At 51.8% G+C, this 22,421-nt stretch overlaps 1 protein-coding gene and 1 pseudogene across 1 annotated transcript; both read left to right on the plus strand.

Annotated features, from left to right (window-relative positions):
* Positions 1 to 12,315: 12,315 nt before the first annotated feature.
* LOC123597076 lies at positions 12,316 to 12,771 on the plus strand (annotated as a pseudogene).
* Positions 12,772 to 20,662: 7,891 nt separating this feature from the next.
* GSX1 (GS homeobox 1) lies at positions 20,663 to 22,060 on the plus strand. The gene is made up of 2 exons (XM_045477083.1): positions 20,663 to 21,177; positions 21,655 to 22,060. Exons 1-2 carry the CDS (start codon positions 20,766 to 20,768, stop codon positions 22,032 to 22,034), a joined length of 792 nt encoding a protein of 263 aa, XP_045333039.1. The 5' UTR covers positions 20,663 to 20,765; the 3' UTR covers positions 22,035 to 22,060.
* Positions 22,061 to 22,421: the final 361 nt, after the last annotated feature.

A 22,421-nucleotide genomic window follows, 5' to 3' on the forward strand; every position in this document is an offset into this window, starting at 1 on the left:
GGCTTCCTCCTCAGGGTCCTGCAGTGCATTTGGAACAGTCCCTTATGGAACAGATTATAATAGTACCATACATTGGCCCAGAGATTCTGTTTGCTGAGCATCTTCCCCAGCCTTTCATTTGTGTTGTGCATGCCTTTCATGCAGAAAAGCAAGTATTTTTAGCTTTGCTTTGCAGTTGAGAACACTGGGGCTTAGGGAAGGTAAATGACTTGCCCAAGGTCACACTGTTCATAATGCTGCAACCTGCACCTGACCCAGACCCAAAGGACTGCCTGTCCCAAGCTTCTTCACACACAGAACTGCTGCTAAGCCAGATGGGCTCTTAGAAGTGTGTCCAAGTATCAGTAGGTCAGCCTCGGCGGCATGGCCACCTCTCAGAACAGACTAGAGATGCGTGTGCCCTCTTGAAGACGCAAGAAAGACCCAGTTCCGCAAAAGGCTCCATGTGGTAGCCCCAGGTGATGCAGGAGATTTGCAATTTGCTTCTTGCCTACATTCATGGGCACTTGTGTAAACAGACCATCTCCAAGACTTCTCTGGACCGAATTTTGTATTCAAGAAGGGCTTCCTTGGTCTCTCATTTACCTTGAGTGTCTGGGGCACCCGTGTGGCACCAAGGCCCGGTTAGAACAATGCTTCCAACAAGCGTGGTAATGATCACTGATTCCACCCAACCCAAGGGGAGAACAAAGGAAGATGGCCACGCACACACCAAAGCAGCTCTCTAATCATTCAGAACACAGTCATACCCACAAATATGCAAGCGTGTTTACCATTCCAACCCCTCGCTCTCTCCCTGAGACCTGCAGCCTCTCCAACTTCTTCTAAATCTCCCCCACCCTGTACCACCCCCAGCCCTGCCAAGACAAGACACCATACCCTGGATGTCCTTGCAGGACAGGACAGGCCCTGAGCAATTTTCTCTGGTGATATGCAATCAACAAAGAGCTTTCACAGGCCTGACGTTGTGAGCGTCATCATAGCGTAGAGGAGGCGGCTACAGTTATGCTCACCTGCAGAGAAGACTGAGGCTGGCATATGCTGAGAAGCAGGAGACGGAAGTCTGGATTCTGGAAATAAGCAGAAAGGGCAGAGAGTCAGACTTTTGGGAAAGGAAAGGAAAGGAAAGGAAAGGAAAGGAAAGGAAAGGAAAGGAAAGGAGAGGAGAGGAGAGGAGAGGAGAAGAGAGGAGACAGGAGGGGAGCGGAGGGAAGGGAAGGGAAGGGCAGAGCACTCCCACTTATGGTGTGCCTGCAAACAAGCACATAATGACTGCACACCGGTCCCTTTAGTACTTCTCAGCCACCATTCACTAACTTTTAAAAGGAGAAGGGGGAGCAAGGTTGCTGGACACAGCAAGGGAGCCTGTGATAGAAAGAGACCCAGACAGCCCCAAGTGTTCACTGGGTGGCAGCCATCAATGGGGCTCTGTCCCAGGCCATTTTCCTATATTATCCCATGTGCTTCTCCAAACAGCCCTGTCCGGTGAACAATGATGTCCATCTTGGAGATAAGGAAGCCAAGGCTCAGAGAAGGTGCTCAAAGCCAAGCCTCAGCGGCTGGGAAAACCCAGTTCCACCTGTCCTGAGATCCAGGGATCTTTCCGGTGTTCTAGGGAGAGGCAAGAGTGCACTGCCAACCTCCTGGCTGCCTGTGCTGGCTCCCACCAGCAGCTCCAGGGGCTCGAGCCCAGAGAGCCTCTGACTGGACTAGGGGGAGGGGGAGGTCCGCTACCTTAGCACTGGAAGGTTGCCTGCATGGAAAACCAAGAAACACACAACACGGTTAAATTAGCCACATTTATTATGAGAAATTCTGCTTGCTTTCTTTCTAGAGAGAGAGAGAGAAAGGGAGAGAGCAACAGAAGGGCAGAGGGAGAGAAAGAATCTTAGGCGCACAGAGCCCGATGCAGGGCTCGATCCCACGACTGCGAGCTCATGATCTGAGCTGAAGTCAAGAGTTGGACGCTTAACCGACTGAGCCACCCAGGCGTCCCAGGTATCTTGCTTTCTAATGATGCTATGAACTGCATTTCCCAAGAAAGACGCACATACACTCCTTCCTCTCTTTCTCACATGCTCACATGCACACACACTTGCACAGTGTTCTCTTTGGGGGCATTTCCTTTTGCCTGGTCTATGGCAACTCTGCCCCGGTTGGTTTTTCTTCCCACTCTAGCCGGATATCTTTCTAGAACACAAAACTGACCCTGCCATTCCCTTTTGGAAATCCTTCAACGACGCTCACTTTGCTCTTGGGACAACATCCACGCCCCAGCCTGCCCAACAGGCCATTTTCCTATATTATCCCATGTGCTTCTCCAAACAGCCCTGTCCGGTGAGCTACGATGTCCATCTTGGAGATAAGGAAGCCAAGGCTCACAGAAGGTGCTCAGAGAAGGTGCACATGTCTGCCCTTCGGACAGACATGTGCTGTCCAGTACAGGAACCATTAGCCACGTGTGGCTATGAAACACTTCCAGTGCAGGTGAGTGCAAACTACCCACCAGATGTTTATGACTTGGAAAAATAACATAATATGTCTCATTAATAATGTTATACTGGTTACATGTTGAAATGATAATACTTTGGGTTTTAAGATATAGATTATCAAAATGAACTTCACTTGTTTTTGCCTGACTTCTTAAATATGGCTACTGTGAAATTTTCTCACTGCCCAAACCTCAGTTCAAGAAGCACCCACCCTGACGAGCTCCCCATGCCCCCCTTTCTTTCTTATACATATGCAAGTCTCCATGACGGCGCGGATGGTGTCTTAGACACGTCTACGTGACCTCGGCTTCGAGGACGGTGCCAGTTAATGGGTGTTGAACTGACTGTTCAATGGGTGAATGAATGACCCACACAAAGGCGTGTGGCTCTCAGTCTCCAGCCCCGGCTGCCATCTTGGTTCCCTCATCTGCCCAGTTCCCTCTTTTCCCAATGAGTCCCAAGCACACCTGCATCTTTATGGCTCCTGGGGCTGAAGGGCATCTCCCCCGTTACCCCCTCTCCGAGTCACTACAGTCTCGGACGATCTAGACATACACGATTTAGCCTAGCGGTGAGCCCCCCGCCCTCCCCCCAAGGGCAGCGTCATGCTTTCAACATCAAGTTCCCTCTTTGGAGGGGGCTCAGCTGAAGCCAGGGCTGTACTGCAGGACGTGGAGGTGACAGCATTCAGGGTTGTACTTCCGCATGCCCAAGATGAGCTCCCAGCTGCCTTGGGGGTACCCCCCCCCCATCAAAGGGAAGCAGCTTTGTGTCCCGTCTTCATTCCAGAGCTCTACCAAATCCCTGATGGCCTGATTCTGAACGTCCTCTGACTCTCCGCCCCCCCCCCCAACCAATTCAGGGTGCTCAGACATGCAGGCCTGCGCTGGCCCAACGTGCTGTCAATAGTAGCTCCCGGTTCTGCCTGTCATAGAAACAGCACGGGATTCGACAGCCAACTGTGACTGTGGAGAAAACTCGGCCCCCAGCAGGCACAGCGGGAGTGTCTCATTCATGGCAGCTCAGACCCTCACACTGGAACCCCATCCATCACTGCCTCCTGCCATGACAGAGCCCCAAACCTGAGCTCCAGCTCTGGCATTTCTCGGAGTCACATGGATGGCGATCAGCAGGTCCCTTTGTCCTTAGGCCTTTGCAGGAAATGTGCCTCATTCTGACATCTAACATTCATTCCCAAACAGGAGTCTAGACTAAGGGGAAAAAAAAACCTCTAAATCTCCATTGATTGTGCCTACTGGAGGGAGGTTAATGGGTGGTCTCTGCCCTTAGCTATTACTAAAGAAAATAGAAAAGTTTCGTTTTCGTATTTGCAATGGGTGGCAAAACAAAACGAAACGAAACAAAAACAACTTCAGCCTTTTCCACTCTCTTTTAAAGAACTATGACTGTTGGGTCTTAGGAAATGAATGACCTTAAAGTCCATTAAAATAGGTGAGATTAGCGAGTGCTCAGTTAATAGAGACTGTTTAGTTCACAATAAAAAAACAACGGCCCAAAACACTCAATGAAAAAAAAAAATGTTTCTCAAGGTGAAAGACTCTGTTCAGAAAAGCCCTTGAGAATTAGATTAAAAATGAAGAAAAAAAAAAAGTAAATCATCCTTCAGAACACGATCTTTAAAAATGCAGACTCACCATTCTGAGAAAGATTTTGTCCTAAATACCGTTTAATTCCTTAGCCAAGAGGTTGATTAAAGTAAACGCCAGCCAACTGAAATGAATGAAAGATATTCGCATACTCCTGGGTTTTGATGAGTTGGAAGGAGAACATCAGGGCATGTGAGAGCCCTGTGTTGATGGTGCCTTCTAGAATAAAGGAGGAAGGACACAGTGGAGCAGGAGAGGTCATACTGCAGAAAGGAGGGGAGGGCCTCTGTGGAAGCAGGATGCAGGGATCCTCAGAAAGCTGGGGAGGCACTGGACCTCCCTGGTTCCTGGGATGGGGCAGGGAGACAAGCCATTAGAATCCAATATGAAAAGAAAAGGTGAGCCTGGTAGGCTGCAGGGTGTCAGGACCCAGCGGTGGCAAATCTTGGGTCAGCCTCACTGAAAAACCTACCTTACAATCCTTGGGGCACCTGGGTGGCTCAGTTGGTCCAGCATCTGCCTTGGGCTCAGGTCATGATCTCACAGTTCGTGAGCTCAAGCCCCGCGTCGGGCTCTGTGCTGACAGCTCAGAGCCTGGAACCTGCTTTGGATTCTGTGTCTCCCTCTCTCTCTGCCCCTTCCCCGCTGGCACTTTGTCTCTGTCTCCCTCAAAAATAAACAAAACATTAAAAACATTTTTGAAAACCTACCTTACAATCCTCATCATCCCTCTCTGGGCTAAATGTTTGTGTCTTACCCTCAAATCCAAATGTTGGGATGCTAACCTCTAAGATGATAGTAATAGGAGTGGGGCTTGGGGTGGTAATTAACTGGACCCCTGTTGGTCATATTAATGCCCCTGTAAGACAGGAAGACAGCTTGCTTTTTTTCTCTCTCTCTGCTCAAGGGAGAGACATACAATGTGAGGACACGAGAAGATGTCCAGGAAGGGAGCACTCACCAGGAACCTAACCATGTTGACACTCTGCTCTTGGACTTCTAGCCTCCAGAACCGTGAGAAAATAAATTTGTGTTGTTTCAGCACCCCCGGTCTATGGTGTTTGTTATAGCAGCCCAAGCTGATCGAGATGTCCCTGATCACGGCTTCCGTCTCAGAAGTGCTCCCTTCATTCTCTGTTGTGTGGTCCCTGCTGTTGGTACTTGGCTGACCTGATCCCCACCCTCCTCCCTTTTCCCCAGGCTCTCTTCCAGGAAGGGTGGCATGTAGCAGAAATTGACAGGGCTGGAGCTCCCGGGAAGTTTTGGGTCCCGATGAAAAGGCAGAGGCCCATCCTTTGTCCATCTGTCTTCTACTATTCCCTGCCTGGAGCATGGGAGGTTTGGAACATAGCAGCCTTCTGTGTACCGTGCAGGGGCCAACATGACAAAAGACAAAACAAAGACAAAAGACAACAGACTAGGGATGGAAAGAGAGAGGAAAGAGGCAAGGAAAGAGGAGAGAGGAAAGATAAGAAAAGCCTGGGTCTCCTAAGAGTGTTGCTACATAGCCAGGTTTTTTCTGGCTGGGGTTGTTTGTTTGCTTGCTTTTTAGGAAAAAATATGTCCCGTGTGTTGAAAAAACTGTTCGTCAAATTATCTGTCATTTGCGGCTGGGAGGATTCCTAACAGATACCGTGCCACCCTCTAGAGCACTGGAGAACATTCTTTACTCTATCAAATTCTTTTGATTCTTTCAGCAATGAAAGCCAAAAGCCCGAAGACAGTCTGGCCACTACGGTCTGTTCGGCCCCTCCAGGGAGAGAGTGGGGCTGGTAGGGACCATGAATCGTGCTTTGGTGCCCAGGTATACATTCCAGAAAATAGAGTCTTAGGGCCTTTAAGAGTGCCTCCTCTATTTTACTTTAAGATTCATGAGACCATGGATGGTATCTGAGTCTTTGGGAATGGTAATGATGAAATCAACTACAGTTGCCCTATACAGAGCCCCCAAAGCCTTGTCTTAGAGAGTCTGGAGACTACTGGAGGCTCTCTTCCAGGGAGACTTGTACCTGACAATACCTTTCGCATCGTCATACCATTGGCGTGGGTCGAAACTGCACCACTGCAAAACCAACAGGGCTCCCTGTCTCAGACACACACTTCTGCAAGGTCTTGCCTGGAGCAGACAAAGGGCACTTCCAAGGGGAATGCCAGGAGCCCGCGTGGGGCAGAGCTTCACAGGCAGGAGAAAGGGATGATGGGACCGATGGCGGGTTAACGCGATCCGGCAGACCCAACCCTGCCTTGTCATCTGGGAAGAGGAGAGCGGATGGGGGCCCGAATACGGGAGCTTCTCTGCCTTCTGGAAACCACGTTCATCGGTCTTCTGCGGCCACATTCGCGCCTCCTCCGTTGGAAAATTCAGAGCCGATGCAAATCTTAGTAAGTCCAAATGGAAGCCTATTCTCTGAGAACTGGTTTCCAATAGATCATTTTTCAACCGTCTCGGACTGGGGAGAAAAAGGCTAGCGTTTAGTCTCTAATGCTGTTTACGCAATCTCAGGCGAAGTGATTCAGTAGCCGTCTCTCCCTTCATACTTTAAAAACGAATAAGCAGCCCTCCCCCACGCCGCCCCCTGCAAACCCCCGTTAAACTACCGCACATTTCAATCTATGCATTGATGACGGGGCCGAATACATTTTCTGCCACGGCGATGTAGTTAAATTTCTGGCCCTTATTTTTAACCCAGCACCATTTCAGAAATCAATTTCTGTGGAGAGAGAATACCTGGACATTTAAATCCATCAAAAAGGAGTAAATGAGCATTTCAGATACATCCATCAAGAAGAAATGCCCCTTCTCCCCATCATTGTGGGGCTTTGTCAGTCGCCCGTCAGATGAATGTCCGCGTAAGTGTTTATTAATCACCCTTGCGCTCGCTGATGGGCCTGAACACTTTGCTCCTCGAAGTCTCTGACATGGACAAAGTATGCGGCAGGTTTCTTCCCTCGGTCTCTTGAGCACAGTTGCTTACTTTGTTAAAGTTAATTTCCACTCATTTCTGGCTTTGATGGGAAGATTCCTTTATCAATTCAATTCATGCGTGTTGTCTGCAATCAAAGCAATATTGTCTGCTAATGTGAGCTGCGTTCCATGCTCCCTCTCCGTTTTATGCTAACGCCTTCCTTCTGCTGGTCCTGCACTGGAGAATTTGGGGAAGAGGCTGGCTCCCTGGCCTTCAGAGACAGGCTGCAGTGAGGGCTGAGCCGGCAGCCATCCACCCCTCCCGGAACTGCTTGGCTGCGAGAAATGGGGAGCTGCTCTCTTTCCCAGGAATCACTTGGCTTGCAAGAGAAGTCAGTGGAAGAGAGAAGGCAGTGGGAGCCACGCGTGACGGAACCTGGTCTGGATCCCCCGGCGGAAGAACCAAGCGGCCCTCGGAGATCTTGGGAGGCGGGAGGTTTATTTCACACCAGCAGGTTCAGAGGAGGTAACTCTCCAGAGGTTGAGCCTTACGCCGAGGTCTCCAGCGTAAGCAGAGGGAACGATTTATAGTCTGTGACTTCTGCATTCCGCATTAGTAGTAATCTGGCGCTCACGCGTGGCAAGCGGGGTGGGAAGAAGAACCCGGAAGGGGAGTCTTCAGTTGGGGACCGGAATTTCCGTTATCAGTCCCATCGGCCATAACAGATTTTCCCCTATCACATGTGGTGGCAATTTGCTATTCCTGCCATGACCTGTAAGATCAAGTCTTATTCTGGAACTCACCAGCCTTTACGTGAGACCTTTCCACTTCCTCTACCCCGAGGAGATTCGCCATCTCCCCAACACACACTTTTGTGCTTCTCATGCTGTCCTTCCCAGCTTCTCTCTCTTCCCCATCTCACCCACCCCTGTGCACCCCATTCGTCTAAGTCCTACTCTTCCCGAAAGACCCGCCTCGAGCCTTCCCTCCCTCTCCCTGCCCCAGGATAGCTAGCGCCAGCTCTTCTCGGAATGCTTCCGGAAATCAAACTTTCACCACGACTGCCCTGGCACTTACCACCTCCTGCTACACTGTGACAGCACCACTGAGGAGCGAACGGAGCCAGGCAGGTGGAGTCAGGCAGGCCCAAGCCTGATTCTGACTCAGCCGCTTGGAGTTGGATGGCCCCTGCACGTCTCTGAATCCCTGTGGAATTTCTCCAAAAAGGAAAGGAGTGAACTACTATCTGTCTTGTGGGACGGTTGTGCGGATCCACAATGACTTGTGTAACCCACCCATCACGGTGCCCAGTGACGCGGAAGCCCAGGACATGGTGGCTATCGTTATAAATGCCACCTAGATGACAGACCCCCAGAGGGAAGTGCGGTCCACACCGTGCATTTCTGCGCTACAGAGGAAGGAAAGTTAAACCCCCGTGGTTCAGACTCTCTTGCAGCCAAGGATTAGGTCACCTATAAGGTTCCAGAAATTAAATGTGCTTCTTCACCGTCTGGAAGACAGAAGCAAGGGGAGACTTGTCAAGAACTGTGAAGGGGCCGAGGTTTTGCTCTACACGCAAGCTAACGAGTTCGTCTACCCCAGTGTCATTGGTGCTGGGAGAAGACAGGAGACTCTCGGGTGGGAGACAACGGACCTATTACTGACAGCAGAGCAGCAGCCAGACTGTCAGCATTTTCTTGTGCCGGTTCCTTAAAGTTCAGTTACCCCAGGGCAACACGAAGAGGGCCAAGTGACCCCTGCATACACAGGAGAATCCAAACCTTTTTGTAAGTTACAAGATTTTTTTAATGCTTATTTATTGTTGAGAGAGAGAGAGAGAGAGCAAACGAGTGCAAGTGGGGGAGGGGGAGAGAGAGAGAGAGAGAGAGAGAGAGAGAGAGAGAGACAGAATCCAAAGCAGGCTCCAGGCTCCAGGCTCCGAGCTGTCGGCACAGAGCCCAACGTGGGGCTCGAACTCACGAGCCGTGAGGCCATGACCTGAGCCGAAGTCGGACGCTCCACCGACTGAGCCACCCATGTGCCCCTTCGAAATTTTTGTTTGGATGTTTATTTATTATTTTGAGAGAGAGAGAGCGCTGGGGAGGGGCAGAGAGAGAGGGAGAGAGAATCCCACCAGGCTCCCTGCTATCAGCGCAGAGCCCGATACAGGGCTCGAACCCACGAACTGTGAGATGATGACCTGAGCTGAAACCAAGAGTCAGATGCTTAACTGGCTGAGCCACCCAGGTGCCCCAAACCCAAATCTTTTCCAGTGGATAGTAGGCGAGCCTGCCCATTGCTTTGGAGGGGGATGTTCTATCTCCAAAGCTATTTTCTATGGGAGCAGCCTCGAAAAGACAGTCTAGAACCAAGCAGACAATACATCTACAAGGTGTCAAGATGCAAGAGACCCGTGGAAAATGGTCTCTCCACGAGCCCATCTTCCTGCTGCCAGCTGCTGCTCCTAGCAAGGAAGGTTGTGGAAAATTGGGGGCGTTTCTACGGTCGCTTTCCAGTGGTCACCAGCTTTAAAAGAAATGATAGAACCCACCCTAACCCCAGACCACATCCATGACTGTGACATACACTGGAGCTCAGCTGTTCCTGTGGCAGCATCCTGGCTGTCTTCCTAATTGTGGCAGGCTAGTTAGGCATTTTTGAACTCACGGAAGGCCTAACCAAGAGTCCACTTCCTAACCTGTGTTAAATTCTGCCCTTACGGTATCACACGGCTGGAGTGGTTTCTGCTTCCTGCGCTAATATAAGTGTGGGCTAAACCTCAACGTTCTCCAAAGCTTTGGTGCCTTCCACTAAACCTGTGACAATGGTAAAGATGGTGACGATTACGATGATGGCGGTGGTGATGACAATTAGGGGAAGGAAAAGGAGGAGTTTGAGGAAAGTGGGAGTAAAGCAGGAAAAAGAGAAGAAAGAAGGGGGAAAAAACTTCATAATGTTTCTCCTTCTTTCCCTCCCAAAATACACATGTTATCAAAGGAGAAAGCAAGCTTTTTGAGTCTCTACTTATTACAAATACTAAAAAAAAAAAAAAAAAAAAAAAACTCTACATATTCATTACTGGAACCCCAAGGTCACCAGTTAGAGCTCTTGTTTTGTTTTGTTCATTTACATCTTCTTCTAATTTTTCTGTGACACAGAGGAGTTTCTCAGATGCTCTCACAGGCTGGTCACATCCTTGGCTGGATCAGGGAGAAGCCAGATCTCAGTGGAAGGTTCCCCAGTCACAAAGCTGCTTTCATACCTGTCTCAGCACTTCACAGGGGGAAGGGGAGGGGAGGGGAGAGGAGGGAAGAGAAGGGAGGAAGGGAAGGGAAGGGAAGGGAAGGGAAGGGAAGGGAAGGGAAGGGAAGGTCCATGTCTTTAGCCTAAGTCATGGTCTAGGGGTTCTTCCTAGAGTGGGAGTTCTAGCTGACGAGCTCACTCCCAACAAGCTAACCCTCCCAATGGTGACCCAGAATACTCATCCCAGTCCTATGAAGTAACTTCTGGAAGGCCATCTCTCAGAACCACCTTGTGACATGTCTACCCCTCTGGGCTGCCCTGTGCCACCCCAGAGTTCTCTGCAGGGTCTGGCATAGGCATTCACCCTTCCTACACAATACAGGTGGCTGGGTTCTGAGATGCCCATAAAATTGCCCATGTGATACGTGCATATGACAGTGGCTAATATTTATTGAGTACTTACTATGTGACAGAGACACAGTGTCACACGATCTGGAGGTCTTTTAGTTCGTCTCAGTCCTCCCCCCCCCCCACCGGCAGTTCTATGAAGCAGGCACTTTTATGCCTCCTAGTTCACAGAAGTGGCAACTGGGGTTCAGAGAATCAAGCAACTTGCCCCAAATCATAGCCAGAATGTCTTCGGAGGCTCCGCTCCTAACAACTATGTAACCCTGCTCAGAGCAGGGACACAATGAATATTTGTCCGGTGGATTAGAACAGGTGTGGCAGAAATTGCCGATTCCCCCTATTACCCACTCTTCCCTTCATCTTAGAAATAGCCCCCACTACCATCCAAGATTTTGGCTGAGCCTCTGCCTACTTCCTTAGGCCTCAGTTTCCACATCTGTCAATTAGAAATAATAATAGTACCAGCATGCCTGGGTGGCTCAGTCAGTGAAGTGTCTGACTCTTGATTTTGGCTCAGGTCATGATCTCACTCGTGGGATCGAGCCCTCCCTCAGGCCCTGCGCTGACAGCTCAGAGCCTGCTTGGGCTTCTCTCTCTCCCTCTCTCTCTCTCTCTGCTCCTCCCCTGCTCGCTCTCTCTCTCTCTCAAAATAAATGAATAAACACTAAAAAAAAAAAAAAAAGAAAGAATAACAGTACCTGTCTCATGTTCCTCAAGTGTAAGAACTCCCAGTCATGTAGACTGCTAGCCAGAAAGTGTCACCAACTATGGTATCTGACCAGTAAAATACATATTTGAAATTCCTAACTTATAATTCATTTTAATTACTGTGAGGCTGTGTGTGTGTGTGTGTGTGTGTGTGTGTGTGTGTGTGTGTGTGGCTTAAATAAGTTACTACATGTGCCTAGCACACAGCATTAAATTCCGGCCAATTGATTAGATTATACTGAATAGCATTCTGTAAGTCTAGCTCAACAAAGAATCAAGAAACTCCAGAGAAAGCTCCACCCAAATAAAGAAAAAGACACTGGAAAGTTGAGATGGATAATCTCGGAACCTGACCCTTTAACGATGTCTTAGGTTGAGGTCCTAAGACAAGATAGTAAGCTGGACAGGCTCCTAGGTTGTTCCCAATTTATGCTTTAATCTTTAATATGTAGCAAAAGCTTAGGGACGTGTTTGCATCTAGGATACAAACTAGACAGGACAGAAGTGATCTCTTCCTGCCGTCCTAGACTAGAGCCAGCTAAGAGGCGCTCTAAGGTTTGTTATGAACGTCTCCATGGGATTAGCCTTATACTTCATAGCTGGAGAAGTAAAAGAAAGTGACTTTTCTTAGGAATTCGGTTTATTCACTAATTCTACATCGTTAGCTGGAAATAGGACTTCTCTCTGAAGCACAGGGTCTACTCAGAGCAGATCCGCTAATAAACAATCCCCCGTGGATTCTGTTTAATTTGCTTCCCTTTTTGCGTGACCTGCTATACCGGAGACATTCACCCGGTGCCCCAAAATGACACAGAGATCTGCACAGTTACAAGTACAATTACTCAAGCAATTAGTGACAGATGCAATGTTCTTTGTGGGAATTGAGAACCAGGGTTCCTGTTCTTCCTCGGCGCTGCCTGCGGAGGTGGTGGCCATCTGTGACTCGGCATCATGGCGGCCCTCAGACCTCTGGTGAAGCCCAAGGTCGTGAAAAAGAGGACCAAGAAGGTCATCCGGCACATTCCGACCGATGTGTCAAAATAAAGCACAACTGGGAGAAGCCCAGAGATACTGACAATAGGGTGCGCAGAAGATTCGAGGGCCAGGTCCTGATGCCCAGCTTGGTTGGTTAGGGGAACAACAAGAAAACAAAGCACATGTCGCCCAGTGGCTTCCGGAAGCTCCTAGTCCACAGCATCAAGGAGCTTGGAGTGCTGCCCATGCCCAACGGATCTTACTGTGCAGAGATTTCTCACGGTGTCTCCAACAAGAACCACAAAGCCCGTGTGGAAAGAGCGGCCCAGCCGGCCATCAGCGTCACAAATCCCAATGCCAGCCGCGCAGCGAAGAAAGAGAATAGACAGCTTGTGTGCGTGTCGTATTTGTGTTAATAAAACCATAAAACTACAAAAAAAAAAAAAAAAAAAAACCAGGGTTCTTTCGAAGATGAGGAGAACTAACCAAATGGCGAGGACGTAATCTTTGGAACCGTACGTGACCTCAAGACATGGTGATCCATTGGCTTCTCTATGCCTCTACTCTTCTCAGTACCAGGGGGAGAAATACTCAACCTCCTGCCAGGGTTAAGGGCATCACTAAGAAAATCCCAAAGCAGCTCCCACACGAATTGAGGTGTCTTGACAGCTGCCTTCTCTGAGAACCCCGCTCTTCCTCTTGCCCCTTCCTATCATCCACAATGTAATGAGGACGCGGCCATCATCAATCACCCGCTCATTGTGGCTCTGTGAAACCGCTAACCCAAATACTTGGCTGAACAAAACTGGGGCTATGTGAGTGGACGTGGAAATGAGAGTGATGACCACAGGACTCCACAGGACTCTTAAAACCAATCTGCTCCGCTCTCTATGGCATACCACAGAATTTCAGCCTTACACAAGTTCTCTGCTCTCTCTCTTCCAGCGGCTTGTTTTTGCTTTGGGGGACGTTTTTGAGCCAAAGGCTTTCAGAGAACGAGAAGTTGAGAGCAGATGTGCCCCATGAGAAGTTGGGATGTGTCCGAGGTTTGCTCTGGTAGCAATGGGGAAGGGGGAACATGTGTTGAGAGGACTGAGCGGCCACCGAGGTCTCCCCTGTCCGCGGGTTTATTGCTTTATGCTGCCACCTGGCTGATCATTGAGCTGCAGGCTCCTACTGCAGAGCAAGAAAGACGAGACAGAACATTTACACTGGCAGGACTCAAAAACAAGTTTCCCGATAGGCACCTCGCCAGACAACTCAGACCAGCCTCATGAGAGGCACTGTCATCCATAAGGCGGAAACAGGTACTAATTCTAAAGGCCGGGCTTAAAGGTCAGGGGTTCGCTCATCGGCTGGAAAACTCTTTAGAGGAGACTGGTTCTGTTTCAAACCCACCATGTTTTGTTCTTTAGATCTATCAACACTTCCTACTGACATCCTCAGTTAAGATGTTCCACACATTCATCTTCTTGGTCCCTGAGTAAGAGAACGCCCTCATCCCTGTAGAAATCATCTTTGCTTCCAGTGATGTCAGGGTCAAAGACAAAAGGAACAGGTGTGCAGTGAACGACTTAAGCTGGACAATCCATGCCAAAAGAAGGCCTCACCCACATTCCTGCATCCCACCACCCAGGAAAGAATACACACAGCTCGCATTTACTGAGGGCATGCTCTGTCTCAGACAGCGTGCCAAGTGCTTTACCAATACTTAAGGAATGAACAGTGGTCCCGGGACAAGATGTGGAAGGAGCAGAGATCTGTCCCAGGCTGAGCACACGGACTGAGGAGAAAACTCCCTGGAGGGCAAGTACACGGTGGGTGTCAAGGTCGGTGCCAGCTCACAGACTGGCCTGTGGGCACTTGGGGGCACTTGTAAGCATGTGAGCCCATGAAGGACTTCCAGAAAACGAGATAGAAAGGGAGGCATCTCAAAAGTGAGGCCAGAGGTCCTGCAAGATTCAAACAGAAGTCTAGGTTATTGATATTAATTGCCTTCCCCTGCACCCGCTCACCAGAAAGCCATAATATTCGGGTTACAGGTACATCATTTTTAATCCTTTCAAGGGAGGGGTGATCATTCCACTTTTACTATAGAAAGCTAAAGCGCTGAGAACTCATGAAATCTTGTGATGCTCACCAAGATGCACCTAGAATGCGGTGAATAGGTACAAAGCAAGGACAAATCATTCTTATCGCCATGAGTGCCAACATTAAAAAATGTATTAAACGGGGGCGCCTAGGTGATTCAGTCGGTTAAGCGTCCGACTTCGGCTCAGGTCATGATCTCGCGGTTTGTGAGTTCGAGCCCCGCGTCGGGCTCTGTGCTGATGGCTCAGAGCCTGGAGCCTGCTTCGGATTCTGTGTCTCCCTCTCTCTCTGCCCCTCCCCCACTCATGCTCTGTCTCTCTCTGTCTTTCAATAATAAATAAATGTTTTAAAAAAATTTTAATGTATTAAACATATACAATGTCCAATGTGCCAAAAGCCATGAGAAATTTTGGTGACACCAGTATAAATAAGTATTTATCCCTGCCCTTAAAAGTTTGTAATCTAGATGGGAGAGGACAGGAGGATGTCCCAGAGGCTATGACATGATTACCACTGGTTCCTTCATTTGACTTGATTCTTATTATCTGGATGGATCAGGGGTTGGAGACCACACTAGTTATGATTAGATACAGCTGCATGTAATAGAAAATTCAAATAATAAAAATGATAAATATTTATCTTTCACTCACATAAAATACGTAGGCAGCTCCTTGACCTTCAGGGACCCAGGCTCCTCCCATCTTTCTGCTCTACTATTCCCAGGATGAAGTTTCTATCTTAAAGATCATTTAATGATCCAAGATAGATACAGAAAACGCCTCTCTGACTTGCAAGGACCACCCCCCTCCACTTACCTCTTCAAAAATGTTTGTTTCCAGGGATACATCTATAATCCTGGTTTTTCTTTACACTCCCCAGCCCCAAGCTCATCCATCCTAAGACTAAAGCTACCGTGTTTGCATACATAAGTTCCAAATCTCTCTTTCCATCCCTCATCTCTCTACTCAACTTTAGAACCACATTTTCATCCTGGGACATCAGCAGAATGCTCTGAGGCTAAGGATTAAAATGCAACACATCATGGCTGCCTGGCTGGTTCAGGTGGTAGAGTGTGGGACTCTTGATCTCAGGGTCCTAAGTTCAAGCCCTACCTTGAGGGCAGAGTTTACTTTGAAAAACAAAATTAAATGCAACACTTCCCAAACATAGAGGTAATGTTGTACCTCCCCAAGCAAAAGTGGGTCCTGCTCTTGAGGTCCCTGTCTCTGCATTTGGTATCACTACCATTTATTCCCTCAAACAAGCAACCCAAGCATTCATCCATGTGTTTGGTGCCCTCTGTCTTTCATGCCCTTCCCCTCCAGCACACACACACACACACACACACACGCACACACACACACACACACACACACACACCCCTAATTGGTCTCACCAATTTCCCCAAAGATTCTCTTCAAATTCTCCCAAAGATTTCTCTTTTCTTATCTTCCTGTCTCCTCTCTAGCTCTCAGGTGGTCATTCTCCATCACTTGAACTAATTTTCTCTTTGCCTGTTTCCCTACCTTTGTTCATTCAATAATTCAGTAAATTGGTCATTTGCAAGCCAACTCTCCGTTGGATCCTGCTCTGGCCCCCTCTCTGGCCCCATCTATAAGACTTCCTACTGCTTCCAGTAACATTTCTTAAGTTCCTTGGCTTAAAATCTCTGAATAGGGGCACCTGGGTGGCTCAGTCGGTTAAACGTCCAACTTTGGCTCAGGTCGTGATCTCTCGGTTCTCGAGCTCAAGCCCTGCGTTGGGTTCTGTGCTGACAGAGCCTGCAGCCTGCTTCAGATTCTAGGTCTCCCTCTCTCTCTGCCCCTCCCCCACTTGTGCTCTGTCTTTCTCTCTCTCTCTCTCAAAACAGAGAAACGTTTTTTAAAAATCTCTGAGTAGGATCAAGCTCAAACCTGTTAGCAGGGCCCTTTGCACCTTAACCTCCAGTACCACTCACACGCATGTCTAGGCACTTCTCCCTCTCCGCCCTCCTCCAGTCCTGGCTCCCGGGTACATTCACTATGCCCTGGCAGACCAGGCGCTGTCCCGCCCCCTTGCCCGAGTGAACAGACTGCTCTCTCCTGGGACAGTTGCCTGAGTCAGTACTGGCCTGCTCAGGGGAACAATCCTTTTCTTTGCAAGGAGAATTCCCCCCTTCATTGCCTCAACCCAGAAAAAGCAGAAATGGTCGCTGATAATTCCAGGGCATATACCACATTGCCTCTCTTTCTAACCATCCCCATCTCCAGCAAACGATGAAAAGACCTAGATGATGAACCCTAGCCTTGACCTACCAATAGGTTCATCCAACCCCTGTATTGGTCCATCCAACCCCTGCAAAGCAGTACCCCAAACTGCCTTGAATGGGGCCATCTTGCCTCTCCGAAGGAACAAGGAATGGGAGAAACTCCTGGGGGGGGCTGGGTACCTACAGATCTGCCATTCACTTGAACATATTGGGCCCTCCCCGCCCCCCCTCCCCCGTGATGACTCAGGCATGCGGAGGGCCTGATGGCCACAGAAGAGTCAGACAGTTCCTGCAAGTAAGTTGCTCCACGGCATACCCTTTAGTGCCTCGGTGTATTAAGCAGGTAAACCACAAAGCCCTCTTATCCGTGCCACCTCCTGAGTCATACCTCAGGATTCATTTATTTATCCAGCAAATATATACTGAGCCCCTACTATGTGCCAGAAACTTCTCTGAGTTCGGATACAGTAATGCACAAGATAGACAAACATGCTGATCCCCAGTGGGGCAGGTATTTCAGTGTGGGGGTAGGAGGGACCGAGACAGAAAAACACATGAGTGGAAGACACAGAAAGCTAGAAGGCATTTATCAAACAAGGAATCTGACTGGGGAACGTGGGGAGGAAGAAGTGGTGTTTTTTCGTAGGGGCGCTGACCTCCCTTTAAAGAAAAGTGACATTTGAAGACGGAAAGGAGCAAGGAGCCCTCAACCCCCCTCCCCATTTCTGCAGTTTTTGCGGGGATGTGTCTGCTGCGAATATCTCAGAGATGCATTTCCAGGAGAAAAACGGCCAGCTCTCTCCACCAACAGGAAAGGAGGCGGTGTGAAAGAGAAGAAAAGAGCGGGACCACAGAAATCATTCCATGTTGAACTGTCCGTGATGGACACTTGAAAACCGGCTCTGGGGGCAGAGCAGGGCCCTCCAGGCCGAGGGGCTCCCCGGGGCCCCTCTCTCTTGGGCTGTCAGGCTAATCCCACCGCCTCCTCCCACCCCGCCCCGCCCAAGGAGGCGTTCGTTCGTTCGCTCGGGTGAGTAAAGTTCAAACCCAGCTGAAGCCAGCCCCGGAAGGCGCGTCGAACTGGAAAGCAGCTCGGCAGCCAGAGTGTCCCCCGGGGAGCGGTCCCCCGAGGTGCGAGGGCAGCGGCCGGAAACCAGGCGGCCGCGCTAGGCCGCGGGGCTGAGCGGCACTGGCCCCCCGAGCGAGCTCGCGCCCCTCGCCGGGCGGCACCGGAATCCCCACGGCCCGCGCGCCCCGGCTCCTGCCCGGCCTTCTCCTCCGTGGGCACCGCACTTTCCTGAAATCGCCCAACTCCTGGGGCGCGCCCCGCGGCCCCGGACTGTCGAGCTGGAGCCCCCTTTCCGGCCGCAGCCCGCCGGGTTTAGCGATGGCGGATTAAGTGTGCGTTCTTTCCAGGCCTCCCGAAAACACTCTCGGGGATGCTATTTTGCTTGGGCCCGGGTCTCTCCCGCGCCGAGTTGCACAACAAACCATTTAAACATTTCAGCACAAAACCCGATCCATTGTGGGCCGCACATTAAAAAGTGTTATTCGCTTTGAAGTTTTTGTCTAATGGCTCTAAACTGAAAGAAAATGTTTTCCTATTACTTAATTCAATCATAGCGAAGAGACTTGGTAAAAAGCCCACGGATTTTGCCCCAAAGTGTGACAGAGTTCTCTTTGTGTTTGCTTATCCTCCGCTGTCACACACTTTAATTCGCCTCTCTTTATCTGGCATTCAAAACTTTCTTCAATGACATTCAATAAGGTCCAGAGGCTGGAGGGGAAAAAAAAAAAAAAAAACTGGTTATTTTTCCCCCCTAGATATTCTTTCCCAGTAGCTTTGGCCTTGCTCGCATTCAGGGGCTCTTAACCCCTTCCTCCCCGGGCGCGGGCTGCAGTTCCCAAGAGATCTCTGCACCCCCCTTTCGCGGCTCCAGGCTCCGGGGTTCAGCGGCCGCCCCTTTCACCCCGCAGAGCCCCGCCCGCACCCCGCGCCTCTCCCGCCCGCCACTGCCCGGGAGAGGGGTGCCTCTCCGGCCCTGTTCCCCGCTCTCGGCTCACTCTCAGCGGTCCAAGCTAGCACAAATTACCCAGAGAGCAATTAGGACTGACATTAGGCTGCACTAATGCACTCTGGCTAGTTTGCAAGCACCACCCTTAGGCGGGGAGCCTTGGAGAGGAGACCCTGGCCTTGGGGTCAGCATTGGTCTCCTGTCCACCCCCCATGCCAAACAATCAAGGAAGCCTTCAGCCCTACTCCTCCTGCTAAAAGACGTGCTAAAAGCTTCGTCCAGGCTATTTTCCCCCATTGCCCCTCTCCTTGTTATGGAATCGGTTGTTTTCGCACAAAGTCCCTTTGCTTTTTAATCAGTTATAATTTGTTGCTATTGTTATCGTAAAGATGTCACCAATGATGAAAAACCATGTAAATGCTTCAATCTGGGGCAGTCTTGCTCCCGAGCACTGATTTCCACCACCCACCCCCCACCCCTCACCCCCCACCCCCGCCGCGGAAAAGCTTCCCCCTTTATTTCTCACAATTCCATTCAGAGCCCTGAGCAGGTGACTGCGGCGATTTGGTTCCAATAAAATCGAAAGTAACCGACTTCGGTGAAAAGTCCGGGGCTGCAAATTCGAAATATTTATGCTAATTTCCCATTGTATGGAAAAAGTTCCTTGGCGAAGCAGCTTTGAGTCCGGGGACTATTTAAAAGGCTGAAGCTGTGTACACAGCGCCAGGCGTTTGAAGTTGTTTAACCATTGTATGGCCAGAAAGAAGAGAGCGACGCGGCAGGAGAAGGTCCTGGGGACAGGGGAGGTCGGTCGGGTCGGGCAGAAGCAGCAGAAGCTGGGAGTACAACTGCCCTTCGCCCCGCTCCTGTGGGGCAAACTTCAGGAAAGCACTGATTTCCGAGCGCACCCGCGCGTCTATGGGAGTGTGGGCGAGTGGAGAGAGCGCAGGAAAGATCTACGCCCAGCAGAGCATCTCCACTCGCCTCTTCTGCTGGGGTGCGAGATCTCGATCTTCGCAGTGTAGGCTTCCATTCCCCGTTCCCTGTCCCTGTCCCAGACTCTCAGAGGCTATTCTCCACTTGACATCCACAGCGCTGCCGTCCAAAGGAAGAGAATGGCTGACCAACATCTACCGAACAAAGACTGGGCGTTAAGGGCAGCATCAGAGTTAAGACTTGGAGAAACTTAAAACAGAAAGACAGCCTTGGGACTAGCGCTGGATAAGGAACACCGAGCCCCCTTTTTTCTCTCTCTCCAGCAGTGCCTCTCGGCTGCCAGAGCCCCGGGTCCCCCCCCTCAGGGAGAGGGGAAGGGATTCCACAGGTGGAAATCAGACACCGGGTGTAGGGACACCCGCGGGGTGCACCACGCGGAACTGAGCAAACTGAGTGGAGGGAGCATGATCTTGGGGAGCAGGGGTAGATGAGAGAAGGAAGGGGATGGAGACGGAATGCGCAGGGAGATGGGGTGTGCGCCCATGGGAATCTGTGGAAGTGAGACAGTGGGGGTACAAAATCAATAAGATAAACCTGCCGATCGCCAGTGCAAAGCCAAAGGGGAGTAAGGAATAAAGAGAAAGAAAAGAATATTAAATCGCGGGAGAATGAGAAAATAAACCCGCAAAAGGGAGAGGAGGGGGCGAGGGCGCCTGTTACGGCGTGGGTGGGGTTGACAAGAATAGAGTACATTATGCAGTTCATTTAGTTAACAAGTGAAATAATGAGGAAGCGTGCAGAGTGAATGCCAAGAGAAAAGGCACAAAAAACCCTATTGAGAGGCCCCGGCCGCTCCTGGCGTAGCCCATCACATGGCAATAGTCCTATTTAAGCGGCGCCGCCGGCGCCTTTCAGCACCACTAGTGCTGGCCAGCACCCCGAGCTCCTCGGGCGGCGGCGGCGGCGGCGGCGGCGGCGGCGGCGGCGGCGGCTTCAGCCTCGGCCTCGGCGGCGCCTCCAGCCTCCCGCGACCCGGCAACAGCGCGCGGCCGCTGCCCGGGGAAGGGCGCGGGGAGCCGCGGAGTCCGCGGGGCGCAGCGAGCCGGCTGGCGGCGGGGCGACCGCGCACCGGGGCCATGCCGCGCTCCTTCCTGGTGGACTCGCTGGTGCTGCGCGAGGCGGGCGAGAAGAAAGCTCCGGAGGGCAGCCCGCCGCCGCTCTTTCCCTACGCCGTGCCCCCGCCGCACGCCCTGCACGGCCTCTCGCCCGGCGCCTGCCACGCGCGCAAAGCTGGGCTGCTGTGCGTGTGCCCGCTTTGCGTCACCGCCTCGCAGCTGCACGGGCCTCCGGGGCCGCCCGCGCTGCCTCTGCTCAAGGCGTCCTTCCCGCCCTTCGGCTCGCAGTACTGCCACGCGCCCCTAGGCCGCCAGCACTCGGCCGTGTCGCCCGGGGTCGCTCACGGCCCCGCCGCCGCCGCCGCCGCCGCCGCGCTCTACCAGACCTCCTATCCACTTCCCGACCCCAGGCAGTTCCACTGCATCTCCGTGGGTAAGCCGGAACGCTGCGCAGGGGGACAGGGCATAGGGGACTCGATGACAGTTGGCGAGCCAGGGATAGGAGAGGAGGGTCCCTGGGCGTTCTGGAGACGAGGAGAGTCACGCTGGGACCCTGGTGGGTGGGGGGGGGGGTGCAATCAGGGTCGTGTGCCTCTGGAGGGTTGGGACAGGACCCAGGAGGGAGGGTGAGGGCAGAAGGTCCGGGTCTCGGAGGGGACGCGCAGGAGGGAGCGGGGGCTAAGGTTCAGGGCGCCCCATAAAGTAGTGCCGAGGCTGTGTGACTCTGGGAGTACCAGGGTCCCGCCGCTCAGCAAGGAGGCGCCCGCGGTAACGCTGCTGTGCATCTCGTTTGGGGCCAAGAGGTGGGTGAGAGACCGAAGCCCCGGGATTCTACTGGGCGCCTACCGGAGGATCGGGCCCTCAACGCAGGAGTCTGATCGCTTCCCTCTCTGCACCCCACCCCCTTCAGACAGCAGCTCCAACCAGCTACCCAGCAGCAAGAGGATGCGCACCGCGTTCACCAGCACGCAGCTGCTAGAGCTGGAGCGCGAGTTCGCCTCCAACATGTACCTGTCCCGCCTACGCCGCATTGAGATCGCGACCTACCTGAATCTGTCCGAGAAGCAGGTGAAGATATGGTTCCAGAACCGCCGGGTGAAGCACAAGAAGGAGGGCAAAGGCAGCAACCACCGCGGAGGCGGCGGGAGCGCGGGTGCCGGCCCCGGCGCGCCGCAAAGCTGCAAATGCGCGTCGCTGTCCTCAGCCAAGTGCTCCGAGGATGACGACGAATTGCCCATGTCTCCGTCCTCTTCGGGGAAAGACGACCGGGATCTCACGGTCACTCCCTAGGCGCACGCCTGCCCAGGTCGCCCAGCCCAGGCCCTCCCCGAGTCTCAAAGACTGGCCCTGGGACGAAGTACCGGTTCCCAGGCACCCGCTGCCAAGCCGCGGCCACGCACGGGTTTGGCAAGGGTTTGCGGGGGGGGGGGGGGGGGGGGTGACCCTGGGCAGCGACAAGAGCCTGGCAGAGACCTGACGCTGGTATCCCCACCCCAGGGCCGGCGGCCCTCCAAAGCGAACGCCAAGCTGTGAATCCTGCCAGCGCTGGAGTCTTTCTCAGCCCTGCAGCACAGCGGGCCCCGCGGGCATGCCGGCCGGCCCTGCGCCTTGCTGGCCGCTGGCGCCTCCCCGCGCGACCTCTCTGGACTGGCTCAGGCTTTCTCGCTTCCTCTACTC

The sequence above is a fragment of the Leopardus geoffroyi genome, chromosome A1 (assembly GCF_018350155.1).
Source record: "Leopardus geoffroyi isolate Oge1 chromosome A1, O.geoffroyi_Oge1_pat1.0, whole genome shotgun sequence".
In the NCBI taxonomy this organism is placed as follows: Eukaryota; Metazoa; Chordata; class Mammalia; order Carnivora; family Felidae; genus Leopardus; species Leopardus geoffroyi.

Excerpts from the sequence above, each read along its gene's own strand:
- GSX1 (XM_045477083.1), top strand. The coding sequence starts at position 20,766 with ATGCCGCGCTCCTTCCTGGTGGACTCGCTGGTGCTGCGCGAGGCGGGC. Across the intron at positions 21,178-21,654 it reads GTTCCACTGCATCTCCGTGG|ACAGCAGCTCCAACCAGCTA; the intron begins GTAAGCCGGAAC and ends CACCCCCTTCAG.